The sequence below is a fragment of the Metopolophium dirhodum genome, chromosome 7 (genome assembly GCF_019925205.1).
Source record: "Metopolophium dirhodum isolate CAU chromosome 7, ASM1992520v1, whole genome shotgun sequence".
Classification (NCBI taxonomy): Eukaryota; Metazoa; Arthropoda; class Insecta; order Hemiptera; family Aphididae; genus Metopolophium; species Metopolophium dirhodum.
Window position 1 is genome coordinate 20900119 of NC_083566.1, and position 15413 is coordinate 20915531.

Genomic DNA, 15413 nt, shown 5'->3' on the forward strand with positions numbered 1-15413 from the left:
ATACCTAACTACCCAATAGTTAAGTACCTCATGATCAAAATAGTATATTACATAATATTATTCTAAAATATTTATCGTACTAAATTAAATGTATAATTAGTTATATTCTTCTATATAATATTGTTTAATACCATTCATTGCACGCGTATATGTGTTCAGGAAGAATATACGAAAATTCCACCAAAGTCTACAAATCATGTACCTATAGGCATTTTGAACTTTGACCCGTACGTAAAAAGGTCGTAACTGCAGTTATATAGTCATTTTTATGTCGTTAGGCGTATTGTTATTTTCTGCGATTGGTATAAATTCTATATATATATATATATTTTTTTTGTAACTCTATTTCTATATCGTTTTCTATGTTCATACTTTAAAAAAAAAACTGCAAACGATAATATGACGATAAATATAATGTATATTTACAAAGGTATAATAATATATAATGGATTGACACGCGTACAAACGACCAATCAAATGCAATGACAGTGTGTATGTATGGCGAGCGGGGGTGGAAGAGTCGACATTGTTACTAATATACAACCCTGAGCACTGATAACACACAAACGTACACTGACGTGGTCCTCACAAAAGTTCCGAGAGTGGCGTTTTCACGCACTACTCCAGTACTAATGTATACTTACATAGTTTATAAATATTATTAAAATTTATGTCGTATAAGTATATTGGACATGTATAGGAAAGACGTGTCATTTTTTTATAAGTCGGACAGCAACAGCGGCATTTCGGCGCTAAAAACACGTGCTAAATAACGAAACTAAAAACGTTTGCACAGTTGTTTTAATTTTAAACACACACACACCACGTCACACTCGCTATTTAGCTATTATAATATTATACTAATACTGTTAATATTTTACAATATTACTTACACATACGATATAAAATAAAATCTATTCTATGTACCCCATATATTATGTCATAGTTCATAAAATATATTATTAGTCGCGTTGTTTTTTTTTTGTTGCTCATTACCGTCGTCCGTGGTGTGCATTCCACGGTGTCGTCACATTATATTATATAATATATATGGAATTGGCTAAACGCCTAAAATTCGAGTTATCATATTAATATCATCGTCGTCGGCGTCGTACAAGTGTTTCCCCAGATGTATCATTTACCGCCAACAATCATATTATCGTCGTGCAGGTCATTACCGCCGCTGTAGTGTGTTCTATTCCATTCTCGAGTAAAGTACTCATAATACACATCACACACCTACTTAAATATTATGCGCTCCGGTCACCATCTTTCTGCTGCTGCATCTGCTGCGGTTATTGATACGTCGTTTGTGACCGCGTTCCCGGTGAGTTGCGTGCTTAAAATACACTCGTAATTTGTATACCATAAATATCATCGTGGTCTTATATCATTTTATGCGAAATTCGACAAACATATTCTAGCATTCGGTGTATATTATATTATAATATAATAATAATATGCATCTTCTACATGTACACACAACCATAATGCAAGCAGCTTATCATAATACCAGAGTAATACTGAAATAGTCGTATAGCCGCGTTGCGTAGCCCCACTCCCACATCCCGTCCAACCATCACCCATCACCATTCCCCTCCCCCCTCCCCCCGTAGTATGGTGTTGTGCTTTTGCAGTAACTGTCCCGACGAACCCGCCGTAGAACGTCTGGAGCCCGGTAACTCGATGGAATCGTTCGTTTCGGAGGACGCTTGTAAGTATACGAAGAAAAAAACCGTTTGTACATGAATATAGTAATATATAGGTACCACGATGTAAAATAGAATAGAACATTGCCTATATTATATTTGCTTATATTATGCGCAGTGTGATTATTGTTTTGCTACGTATAATACGATGATGTGCATTTACTCGGTCTATTTTCACAGTTTTCCCATAGTTGTATGTAGCTAGGTAGGCAAAAGGCTTACAATACTATATTTATGCTTGTTCATGAGACATTAATACTCGTTGTAACTTATAGGTACTATATATGCACTTGTGTCATTTGGTTCATGTTAATGTGATTTCTTGTTCTAATCGTATAAATAGTTTTAATTATTTACCTTGTGTATAATTTGTTTTTGGTGAAATATTTTTTCTTAATTCTCATGAACTCTCATTCCGTAATATTGAATTTTCTATTATTGTTTAATGTATGAACAATGAAGTTAATGTGTTTAAGAATGATATAGAGTTAAAATTTAAAAGTAAATAACAAAAAACGACTGAGAAAATGATAGCGACTTAATATGTTTAAATAAGTATGTCTGCAATAAATAATTTCACCCACGTATACGCTTAACGTTCGTCCTACAACCATTCGCACGCAACAACTAACGACATAATATGTATATTTTTCATATCAATGCAACCTATGAATAAGTAGTTTTTATTGGTAATTATTATCAATTAGTAGTTTATTTATCCAATTCACCGTTGCCATTCGATTCGAAGTAGTAGGTAGGCAGGTAGAGTGTATATTATAATTAGGGCTGGGATTTGATGCCCTGGAAAAACTTAGGAAATGCAATGATATCTAAAACAATTTAAAACCATGTACATATAAAATGCACTAAAAGTGTAACTGTAACAACAATATTAAGTGTGCAAAAACGTTTAAGTTTGTTATATGCATTTCACAAAATATATTTCATTTTAATTATTTAGTGATAATTTGGTGATTCTGAATTTCGTTTATTTTTGTATAGTAGTCATGAAATTATTAGATACCCAGGTAAGATTAGATTATGCCAATATCGATTATGATTTTCTTCAATTAATAGTTCGTATTAATTATATTAGTTGTATGGAATCTCAAATGCTAAATTATATCAATATTTTATTGGTTTATGCAATTATGCCGTTGACAGTAGGTATATTATAATATATAAAACTCCGTTAAAATCTCAAACAACATTTTTTTCAATTTAAACTTACGTATTAAATGCCCCAAAAATCATAAAAAAATATTTTGATAAATGAAAAAAACCAAAAGAAATATGCAAAATTAAATTTGGTAAATCCATTGCACAAGACATGAATTAGATTTGTATACCAAAACCAGGCACCGTACCGAAAAATTCCAAAGTGCATTTAAATTCCAGCCCTAACCATAGTTTATATAATGATCAATAATCTTCCTCAGTACATTATACTATGTATCATCCTAATATACCACTCGACCCATGCTGCAATAGACAACCCGATAAAACAATGCATATACACTGAAAACGACCGAAATCCTGGTTATAGAAACATAGACCGAAGTATGTTTAATGTATTAATATTTTACATTTTACAACTTATAATTTATATATATATATAAGTATATTATGTATATTGTATATATATTATATATAGGATGAAACACGCATTGGTATAATGATATAATATAGTGCGTGTTTTCCTGTTTTTTTTTTTGGTTCTTTGTTTCTCATCCATATCGGTTTTCGTTGTTTGCATTTCTTTTTTCTTTTTATGTTTTATTTTCACATATTTTCGCTAAGACGTGAGGATTGTCTGTCCCAACAAGACATTCTCGCAGCACTCGACTAACTCTTGCGGTTCAGGTGAGTTCAAACAACTACAAATACAAATCTAGATAGTATTTTATATTCAATTTTCAATATCACATTTTCCCACACGGTAATATTACAATGTACATATTATTATATACTCATTATACGTTTTGTTGAAAACCCGTTTTGATTATTAGAGTTCCTATTTATATTTTTTTTTTACAATACCTGTATATATTATGATTATTTTACATACTTTTTTTTATTATTCCACTCGTATTGCGTTTAAAGCTTTTGTATAATATACCTATAATCTATATTCATTAAAATGATATTAAATATAATATTTTTAACACAATTTTGTTAAAATATCTTTTAAAAATGTAAAAAAAAATAAAATATAATAAAATAATACCGCTGTCGGATTTACCGAGAGTAGACATTAACCTACCTATAAATTATACAGTGTATGTTATATGTAATCATAACAGGTTATAATCCCCAACGGTCTTATTTCAGCACGCAAACAAGAAATCGTTAAAATCACAGAACAACTTATTGAATCGATCAACAATGCTGATTTCGAAGGATATACGTACGTATAACAACTATACAATTTATACTAATATTAAAATAATAAATATTTCATGTTCTTTGTATATGCGTAAATGTATGAATTATTTTATGTAAGATTATTATTTTGTTTTTCAATTACCAGGAAAATTGTGTCAAACGTACACGTTATATAGTAATATTCCAAAAATAGACCTATTTATCGGTTGGCACTTTAAGCTTTAGAAAAATAAAGATTATCTGTTGATTTTATCAGATTTTTAAAAACCTAATATAAACAATTTTGATCCTATCAATTTCAATGTATTAATAAAACTAAATTAAATTTTTATTTTCCATTGGAAACTTGATCATCAATTAATATGATAAAGCATTCCAGGCATAGATATACATATTAACATAGTACCTATAAAATAATAATAATAATAATAATAAAAATTTGATGGCCATCTGAAAGTAGAAATTACAATAAACGAATAACGAGTATAATGGCCCACTCACCACTCAAGATAACATCTTATTGGTGAAATTAGAGTAGTTATAATAATAAATAATTAAGATAATCTAAACAACAAAAAGACGGAAAGACGGAAGAAAATAACGCTAGGTATACTTAATACTTATCATACACATTAAGTTATAACTTTAATAACGTATAGTTGATTTTATGTAGTATAATTTATATACCGTGTATATTATGCGCACCTGAGTATCAAACTTAATTTAGAAATAATATTGTGGCAGTATAATATTATCCAATAACAACGTGATAATATTATTGATCATGCTATGATTATTTTTTATTATTAAATTACTGTTTTGTGCGACACGTTTATTGTTTGTTTTATTTTTTTAGGAAAATTTGCGATCCGCACATGACTGCATTTGAACCAGAAGCGCTTGGAAACCTATTGGAAGGCATGGAATTTCATAAATTTTACTTCGACCATGGTATAATTATGCCTTTTTGTATTTTAGTATTTTTATTGAAATTAACATTTTTCACAAACTCACAGTTCACTAGGTTGTGTATAGAATCCGTTTTGACAGTTTTAGGTAAGAATCGAGGCATTAATACGACAGTGTTGAACCCTACTGTGCATTTACTTGGTGACGATGCAGCTTGCATTGCATACATTATACTCGTACAATACATCGACAAGTAAGTTATCTATTTAATATCGACATAATTCTCCATTCCGATACGGGAAATTCTAAAATGGCATTTTAAAGTAGATAAAATATACAAGTACAATAATATTTACGAGTTAAATTTTTTATACTTCGTGTTATAATAACACTCAATTACTATTAATATTTTAATATTTTGTATAAAGTTTAAAACATTTTAAATTATACATATTATGACAAGCGGCACTAGCCCTTTTTTAACAACATCTATATTAGCCATTTCTTTATAATTTATAAGATAGTTAAGTCCTAAAGGGCTAAAACAAATCCCGTATATGATGTAATCGTGAAAAAATGTTGACCGATTTCTGTAACTTTTTATCGTTAGTAATAAAAATAAAAATACATACATATTACATACACTACTCCCTTAACCACTGGCGAGTACCCAGGTGGGTGAAGAGAACTTCAGCCCCCCCCTCCCCCACTATCCGTGTTATGGTACAAATCTTACAACCAGAGTACAAACCATGATATCTCTGAAAACGATTTTGAAGAATTGCGTATTATTATCAATTATTTGTAGAGGTTATAGTACGGGATATAGTAATAACGACCTAGTATAAGGTAACGGATATCAAATTCTGATTTACTAAGTTTAACCCCCTCCCCGCTCCATTGAAAAATCCTGGGTACGCCACTGACCCTGTAACATTCATAGTAAGCTCAATATTTACCCGGACAGTTGTGTTACACGGCGTAATGTATAGGCAATATAGGTACATATATGTGTTTAAGAACAACATTGATCTAGTCTTCGCATTCATCGTGCATAATAAGGTTTGAGCTAGGCACTGATTAAATGGTAAAAAATTAAGTAAGTCAAAAATATATTTAGAACTTGCCGCCTACCCGGGAAGTTTTACTTGGATAATCTCTCAACTGGTTGACTGTAAAATCTTGTATAGATCCACATTTCGATGTTTTTATTCTTTACTCGGTTGTGTATGATTTTAAGTGTTATCTACACTAAAAAAATAATTGATTAGATTTAAGATGATTCCATAAATTAGATCACTTAATAATATATTTGCCTAATCTAATGATATCTCGAGTGGCAGAAAAAATTAAGTTTTAGGTTCAGGACTCTTGATTCTAGTTATCTGAATAGATTTAATGATTTATCATTATTTTTACAAAAACTAACATACACGTCATCAATCAGAGTTATATATAAGCTAAATATTAATTATTATTTAAAACTTTTTTATTTTAAAGTACCAAGGCCAAATCTTAATCTTTGTACCTTCGTCTTATATTACTCTATTACTCTACATTACCGAAACATTGATATACGAAAATGTTATAAACTAAGTCACCGAAATTATTGCAATAAAAAATAATCTAGTTAGTCCAAGTCAGCTTAGCCAGCTTAGCCCCCCCACCCCCCGGCTACGCCTCTACACACAGATCATAGTCGTGACGCAAAACTGTTTTCGTGTTTTACTATTATAGACAAGGAGTTCCTAGATCGCACCAGTACGAAGAGACCAGAGTGTGGCACAGGCGTGACAATAAATGGCAAAACGTACACTCGCATCGGTCAGCATCGGTAGCATCCACCAGCAGCGCGTTTTCACCGTCCGCCATCAGTAAATAGCCGATTACCATCGATAATACATCGATGGTCATACAGAACAAACGAAGAGGCCCACTATAATAACAATGTTTTTGTTCCTTTATTTCCTTTCTTTCTTTCTTTCTATCTTGTTTTTTTTTTCATTTTGACTGATTTTAAAGTTGATAATATCGTTATATTATATATATTATCTACGGTTATATATGCGCGTGTGTATGTATGTATATATATATATATATATATATATATATATTACGAAACACGAATAACATATAAAATACTGCAGTACGGTTGAAATTCTGTTAACAAATAAGTGAGCAACAGAGCTATATTTAAAGACATAAAGAAAAATAGTTCAAAATTGCTAGCCAAAAATATAATACAATATTAAAATGTAATCAAGTTACATGTGAAAAAAAAAACAAAATTAAAACGCACTTATAATTATTATGGAAATTCAAAAGATTTGCACATTATGTAAGATGTCAAGATTCATGACAATTTTTTCAGTAATTTTGGCGTGGGCATGCCATATTTTTAACTTATATCCATTTTTAGTAGTTATACCCATCTATATATTTAATATATTTATTATATATACAATAATAAATATTACTCGTAGTCAATTAAAAAATACCAATTATTTATTAAATTTAATTGACTTTTTTCAATCATTCGTAAAAATAATGTAATATTAATACTTCGTACAAAACGCCAAACCAACAATATTATAACGTTTCTCCTAGGCCTATGGAAATAATTAAATAAACATAAATCAGTTGTTTCTTAAATCTTGTCATAACATATTTTATTTGTTATTATATACTAACTGATATTTAAAAAGACTTGCGCATAATATGAAAGTATTTTAGGTTCATAATATTTTTTTTTTTTAATTCACAATCAACAAACATATATATTATTACAGTTGTGTGTATATATAATATATATATATATATATACGTTCCTAATACATTATTACAATTATTTTATTTAAATTATATTGTATAATTCGTATTATTCATAAAATGTTTTTTCGTATTAACTTTTCATACACAAAATATAATATTCAAACTACAACACATATCTATCATATTATCAAATTCATTGTTTGAAATATAACCAATTGGTTCATACATAATATATAGAATCTGCTTATACTTATTTTTCCTTTATATTCGTTCTATCTATTTAAAATAAAATCGCGATAATATCATGTTTTTTTTCGAAGTGATAAATGCTTTTCATTGTTAAATAAAAAAAATCAATTTAGAAAAAAAAATTTAATACCTACTTATTATTCGTACAATATTTTATAGGCGTGTACCCTATGTAAATTAAATTGTAAAATAATTTCTTTTCTTTTTAATTTTTAAGTATCTTATATTATATATTGTTCTTTCACCTCACACTTGTATAATACTTAACCTATATAATTATTAAATTATTATTATTATTATTATTATTATATTATTAATATTATTATTATTATTATTATTATTATTATTATTCTAGTCAAACGAAATTTTGTTTTATTTTTATCATTAGGGGTTTATATATGTATATTATATATATAATATATAAAATATAATAAATTGAGTTCAAACGATACCTGTTCTCTCTTGGACAACGACTATGATCGGTCGGTTACATTAAAAAAAATTAATAAAAATGGCATACGTATATACTAATATACTATAATATGTGTGCATTTTACAAAAATTTAATCATTTTTCAATTTAAATAAATCATTTCTTGGTATTTTAATAGCATTTTTGAAAAAAAGTCTACATAATATGATATTATTAACATATTATTATAAAAAGACTGGTGCTTATTGTGTTTACTACTATATAATAATAAATATTATATGATGCTTTTTTTAATAATACAATTTTCCTAGTAAAATACTATCAATTTTTTAGCAGGTAAATCATATTATATATTCAGCAAAATATATTTACAAAAATGTTTATAACGTTTTTTAAAACACAACGATCACGTTCGCCGTTTATTACTGTATCATTATTATTAAACATTTATTATATTCATTTTAGCTCTGAAATTTTGTTATAATTATAATTATTATTGATTTTGAATTTTTATTGTAATTATAATTATTATTATTATTATTATTATTATTATCATAGCATTAATAAAGAAAAAATTATTTCAACGATAAATGGATATATCAGATATGTAGGTACAAGACGTTGTACGTTTGTACCTGTACAACAAATATGTTAATAAAATAGAAAATGATCGTCTTAAATCAGGTATAATAATAATAATATGTGCGTTGAATAGTTTAAGTTGAAAATTTGTTTTCTTTTCTAGTAGCTTTCGATTACATCGAAGTATTCTAGTTCCACGGTTGTGATTCCAACAAGCAATAGCATGTCGCGTCTATCTTTCTATGAAAACATTCGATTTTTGCACTGATACACGACTTGTCGCCGTGTTTCCAGGACCAAGTCATAGATAATACAAATTATTATTATCTTTATTGTCTATAGGACAAATATAATAATAATTAATAGCCCTATGACAATGCTAATCAAATAAATTCTGCGGCATGTACGATGTACCACATATTCACATATTGTTCAAGCTTGATGTATTTTTATCTCCTCGTCACGTGGGAATGACCCGGGCAGCAAATTTTTTTTTAAACAGATTTAGAATGATTTAGGCAGTTAGGCAAATCAATGTAAACAAAACGTTCAATTAATATTTAAATATTAACAAAGCCATTTTATGTAATCTATTTCCACATCTGATAATACGTGCGCGTATTGGTTTGTCGTCGAATACCTAACCTAACCTAACCTAACCTATTGTTCTGTGCCCTAATCTAAACATATTTTATTGTGGGCTATGATGATAGTAACATCGTAAACCACATATAAGTATAACAAATTGTACCCGAACATTTCTTGTTAGTTTAATTATGAAGGTACAGTTAAAAAAACTTAAACTTTCCAGTAATAGTATTGTTTTTATAAAAACGATAAATATTTTAAGATATGGACTTATTGCATTGATAATTGTATTAACTACCTAACTATTTATATTAATATACTTTAAAATGATAAATAATTAGGTAGGTACTGATGACAACAATATTATTATTATTGTATTTCCTATATAATATTATTAAATTCTGAGCGGAGCGATGAAGACAACGATTTTACAATAATGTGTGATGATTTTTTTTTGTGTCTACATACACAATAAATAGTTGAAATAATGCTACGATTTTTAACTTCAGTATCTTTTCTAGTGGGAAAGTGAATATAGTTGATAGTTTAAAGAATATCCCAGTATTTTTCAAAAACGATGAGGAAAACAAACAAAAATAAAAGAAAACGGAAATTTTTAAGAGTTGCAAGAAAGACACAAGTTTTTGACAAAATTGATTTTGATTGTTTGGTGTAACTAAAAAAAAATAACTGTAGATACAAGATATTGTTACATAAACTATTATTATTTATTATTGGACGATTTGGTCGTTTTCTATAAATATTTATTAATATTGATTTTAACCATGGTTTTAATGCAGTAAGCCATATTCAATCATGCAGCAATTAGAAAGAAATATTATTTAAAATAATGTATTATTACATACATTATAAGAAATATTAATTTTTATTATGTTCGCAATTTTATAAATTAATAAGAAAAAATTAATACATTTTACAATTTGCATTGATTATTTAGTTATTCGTTGCTACTACCTACGATATTTAACATTCTGGGACACAAAATAAATTTTTATACTGCATGATACTATTACCGTATCACGTGTTGTAAGTTTTTTTTATGGGTGAGAAAAATGTCTACTAAAAAAACCGGGGGGGAGGGCTTTAAAAAATTGTACCCAGGGAAGCAAAATCCTAAATACGCCACAGGGAATGATATACTTTTAAAACAATAATCAATACATTTATCAATTATATATAACATGTTATAGGACATGTTGTTGATCAAACAATATCACCCATTGCTCATTGACCCCATTGGCAGTACCTAAATTAAATGAAAACCTGTTGCCGAGATAATAGGTATATTATATGTACAAAGTATAAACTATATAATATATAATATATAGGTAGTACTTTGTCGTTTTGTCAAAATGGTAATTTTCGTATTGACAAATGTGAAATTAAAATAAGTACAGACTTCCGGCGATTATACATCGCACTATAATAGAACTCGGTGTATCGATAGTCACGCTTGCCTTATACTATTGTGATGCAAATTCACATCACTGCAAACGCTTAAAAAATAATATGTTAACATTTTAAAAGCGATTTTTTCTTTTCAAAAAAATAAAACTCGACAAAATCATTTTATTTGTTCTTGAGTAATTGTCTTGGCCCCTGATCATATTTTATATCTGACTTTGTTTTTTTTATTATTTATGTGATCAGAGCCTCAGGTTTCAATGCAAAAGCGTAAAAATGTATATGAAAAATTGAACTTGAGTAGGTATACCTACCAATAATTTATAATATAACAAAAAAAGGTGTGAGTATAACAGGGACATAAGCAATCAAAAATGTTTTGAAATACAATTTAAAAAATCATGAACATTGGTAGAAGGATTGAAGAAAAGCTTCTAACGCAACCCTAGTGTTTTTTTTATACACGAAAATGAGACGTGGACACTAGTTGATTTACCACAGGATAAAATTGCATTACGGAATGCATGGGTATTTAAAACCAAATATAAAACTGAAGGTAATACAGATAAATTTAAGGCCAGGTTGTTCACCGAAATATGGTATAGATTACTATGAAACATTTTCACCAGAGGAACTTTCAATTCCGATAGACAAGTCACATAGGTCACACTTGAACAACAGGAAGAATCGGAAATTTTGAGTGAAGAAATTCCTTGTGGCTTATAGGCAAGCAGTAGGAGAGGCTTACTGTTCTTGTCACAGATAACAAGACCAGATATTGCATATGCAGTGAACTTTGCTAGTCGTTTTTTAGTAAAACCGACAAAAGCGCATTGAAACTTAATAAAACGAATTATACGATACATCAAACGAACATTTAACTATGGTTTATATTTTAACAATAGGAAACAATTGTCGTTAGAAATACTTAGTGACGCAGATAACGCAGGTGACATTCAACGTTTCGTGGACATTGCAGAGACAACATTGTCACTGTGTATTTGTGTCATTGTCGTCAAGCCCGGATTAAGGATCAATTGGGCCCCGGGGCCCGGGACACCATACACTTAGTGGGCTCCCTTTCAACATTAAATTCAAAATAATTATATCATTACATATTAACGAATTTATATTATTGTATAATTTTTTACTATAGGTACAAAAAATATACAGTGTATCTTATGTCATTGTACGCGGGTTTTTTTTTAACAATTATGGATCGATGATAATATGGAGTTTCGTTAAAATAAAAAAAGACCCGTGTTTCTTTATTTATAACAGGCAATTTTTTATAACATTTTAAACATTTTTAAACACAGTTGTACCAATAAATAAAATTGACTTTATTTTTTCAAATGGTAACCACTATATTTTTTGATGGATTCCGGTAAAGCTTTTGTTCTGAACATTTTGACAGTCAAATGATCAATTTTGGTTCGCTAGGTTATTAACTATGGTCCTTTAAAGTTTAGTATAATATGCATTAATACTTTTAACTGAAATAGGTAACCTAATTTACAAGAGCTAAATAATTTTTTTTTTTTTTGAAAACTATTGGACGCATTAAAAAATATATTTTAGGGATAAAGATGGGCCCCGGGACCGTGCCCTCTTGCCCCCCCCCCCCATAATCCAAGATTGATAGTCGTCAACAGAAGCCGAATATATATCAGCCAGAGAAGGGGTGAAGGGAATCATGTGGATACACGTTTGATCACAGAATAATTTATAGTTATTCTGTGGTTTGATTATATAAGGTTATCAAATTTCATCCGAGAAAAATATGAACATGGGCAATTTCAACTACAGTACATTGGGACAGATGACCAGATTTCGGACATCCTGACCAAGCCTTTGGTAAAGGAACGATTCGAGAAACTACAGTCAGCCATAGGAGTGCCTAAAATCAAAGAAATTATTAATTGAGGGAGGGTGTTGAAATATACAATTAATGTTAGTATTCAACCTTGTAAGCACACGAGTGCACATTTAGTTTCTAGTTATACGACAGAAGGTCGATACTTTACTTTTACTCTCACTATTATAATATTTGACCTCGATTGTGGATATAAGGCATTTTAATCCATGTAAAACTCACTTACACATACACCGTCATACGGTTCATATACGGTGTGTACAGTCACAGATATAGTCCAGTTGTACGTTACTATTTATATTATACTTATACATCATCATAAAGTCGTGTTACTTCTTTATATTAATACCAGTCATTGGTCCATCCTAGCTTCAATTTCAACATAATAGAACACATTTATGTACTATATATATATACTACTTAAATAAATACTTGTAAATTTAATACAAGGATATTTGCACACTCTAATTTAAATATTATAAACGAATATTAATACTTTGTCAATCATATAAATCAAAATGTTATCATTACTTTAACTTACATTTGTATTCTAAGTACCTACTTAGCCAGTTATTCTTACATAATAAATTTATGATCAAACCCTTATTTTCAGATAGGTACCTTAATACCTTATGTTATATTGTTTTCAATCAATTTCATCATTGTCACAATGTCACGGTTTGTGTTTCCTTACAATATAGTATATACACATGTGTAGTGATATGTGTATTATAAAATTACCAGTCGTTAGTTTTATGGAAAACTTACAATACTCTTTACAACAATATAAAAAATTACAATTAACATCATTGATTAAAAAATCGCTGTCACTAGTGTAAAATGTTTGCAATCGTGTAGCAATGAATGGGTATGAATTAGGTACGTACCTAAAAAGTACAACTGTAGATGGTCCCCATCAAACCTTTATACCATGATAAAGACAAAACGTTTTATCTACATCGTTTTGTATTCAGAAAATTAAGATTAAGATTAAGTGCAACTAAACAAGAATTGCGGTAATGGGGTCACCATTTAACTTAAGACGCTTAGACAACCATTATTTCAAATTAAAACACTAATGTTTTTGAAATTATTTCTTTTACATAATTTTATGTCATTACAAAACAATATTTTTATCTACTATTTTATTTTGTTATAAGTTTTATACTCTTTTGAATGACAACATACATTTTTTTATTTCATATTCCGAAGCAGAATATTATTTGGAATATTTTGAGATATAAAAATCAAAATTCGGATAAGTAGTTAATAAATTATAACTTATAACTTATAGTTTTAGATACTCATTCGTTATTTTATTAATTATTACTTATTGTAAATATTTTTTTTTTAAATAAAAAAAATCTATGTGTGGCGTGGTGGAATAACATTTGTCAGGGTACCCCTGAAACTACACTTATCTTAACTTTAAATACTTACTTATAATTCATAAAATACTCGTCCAAAATAAGAAAATATCTTGATTTGAAATAAGGAATAAAAAATTAATTTTGCCATTCAAAAAGTAAATATTATAACGATTAACGATAAAAAATATTTTCAAAAACATTAATAGTTATTGTAATAATAAGAGTCTTACATTAAATGGATCATCCAGTATAACAATGTTTTATTCATTATACATACTTAAAACAAATAGATCACACATCTTACTCATGAGTACTATATAGTAGCGAATATTAGTAGATCACATGTTTTAACATTACCCTTATGTGTCTCTCATTCACATTTGCAGTATCATCAACGCTTTCTGTACAGATTGCAAAATCCTCTACTTGCTTAGTTGCTTGGCATGAATACCAAGAGTTCTGAGTTAGATGTGACTAAACCCTATACACATTAAAAAGGAGTCAGAGGTGACCACTTATGGTCGAAGGTTGCAGGCAACACTCATCAGTCAACCATCTGTACGCCTGTTGCGTATTAAAGTCACATCCCTGCTCTAAAGTCAAGACGTCTTAACGTTCTTAACGTTAAAACTCCATTTAACTTCATATTATGCAAATTAGTATACCTTTAAAGTTCAAAACATTTTTCACTACATGCTTACTTGACAACATTGGAAGAAACTACTAATTAATGGATCTATATCAAATACATACAAAAACAATTCTACCATTGCGCACACATACAGTGTAATTTTAAATATATTTTTTGGTAAGTTCTTATAGTAAATTTTTTTTTAATGAATATTTGAATTAACAAATAAGAGTAGTTTTGGCAACTGTTGAGACTCAATAGCTCATTAGGTTTATATAAAATATGTATTATCCACATAAGGAAATATTATCAACTGCCTGATTTAAAGCCTCATATAATTTTCATTTAAAGTTAAGTTGAGTACAAAAAATGTATGAAATATATTTGAATACATCAATAATGTTAAGTATTTACTAGGACATATATCTATAACTCAACGCAACAAATATAGACATTATAAAAATGTAAAATAACTATTAACCAAA

General features: G+C 28.6%; 1 protein-coding gene across 16 annotated transcripts in view; it reads left to right on the top strand.

The window, feature by feature from the left end:
• Positions 1–9176, top strand: part of LOC132948947 (calcium/calmodulin-dependent protein kinase type II alpha chain) — a 52466-nt gene extending 43290 nt beyond the window's left edge. For 7 of the 16 annotated variants that reach the window (XM_061019650.1, XM_061019659.1, XM_061019653.1 and 4 more), the window contains 4 exons: positions 4041–4116; positions 4951–5045; positions 5130–5256; positions 6741–9176. In XM_061019650.1, the coding sequence (XP_060875633.1) occupies positions 4041–4116; positions 4951–5045; positions 5130–5256; positions 6741–6885 (443 nt within the window). In that variant the 3' untranslated portion in view covers positions 6886–9176. Of the gene's footprint in view, positions 1–3509; positions 3573–4040; positions 4117–4950; positions 5046–5129; positions 5257–6740 lie in introns of all 16 variants that reach the window. The other 9 variants (XM_061019651.1, XM_061019660.1, XM_061019663.1 and 6 more) reach the window with 3 other exon arrangements.
• Positions 9177–15413: the final 6237 nt, after the last annotated feature.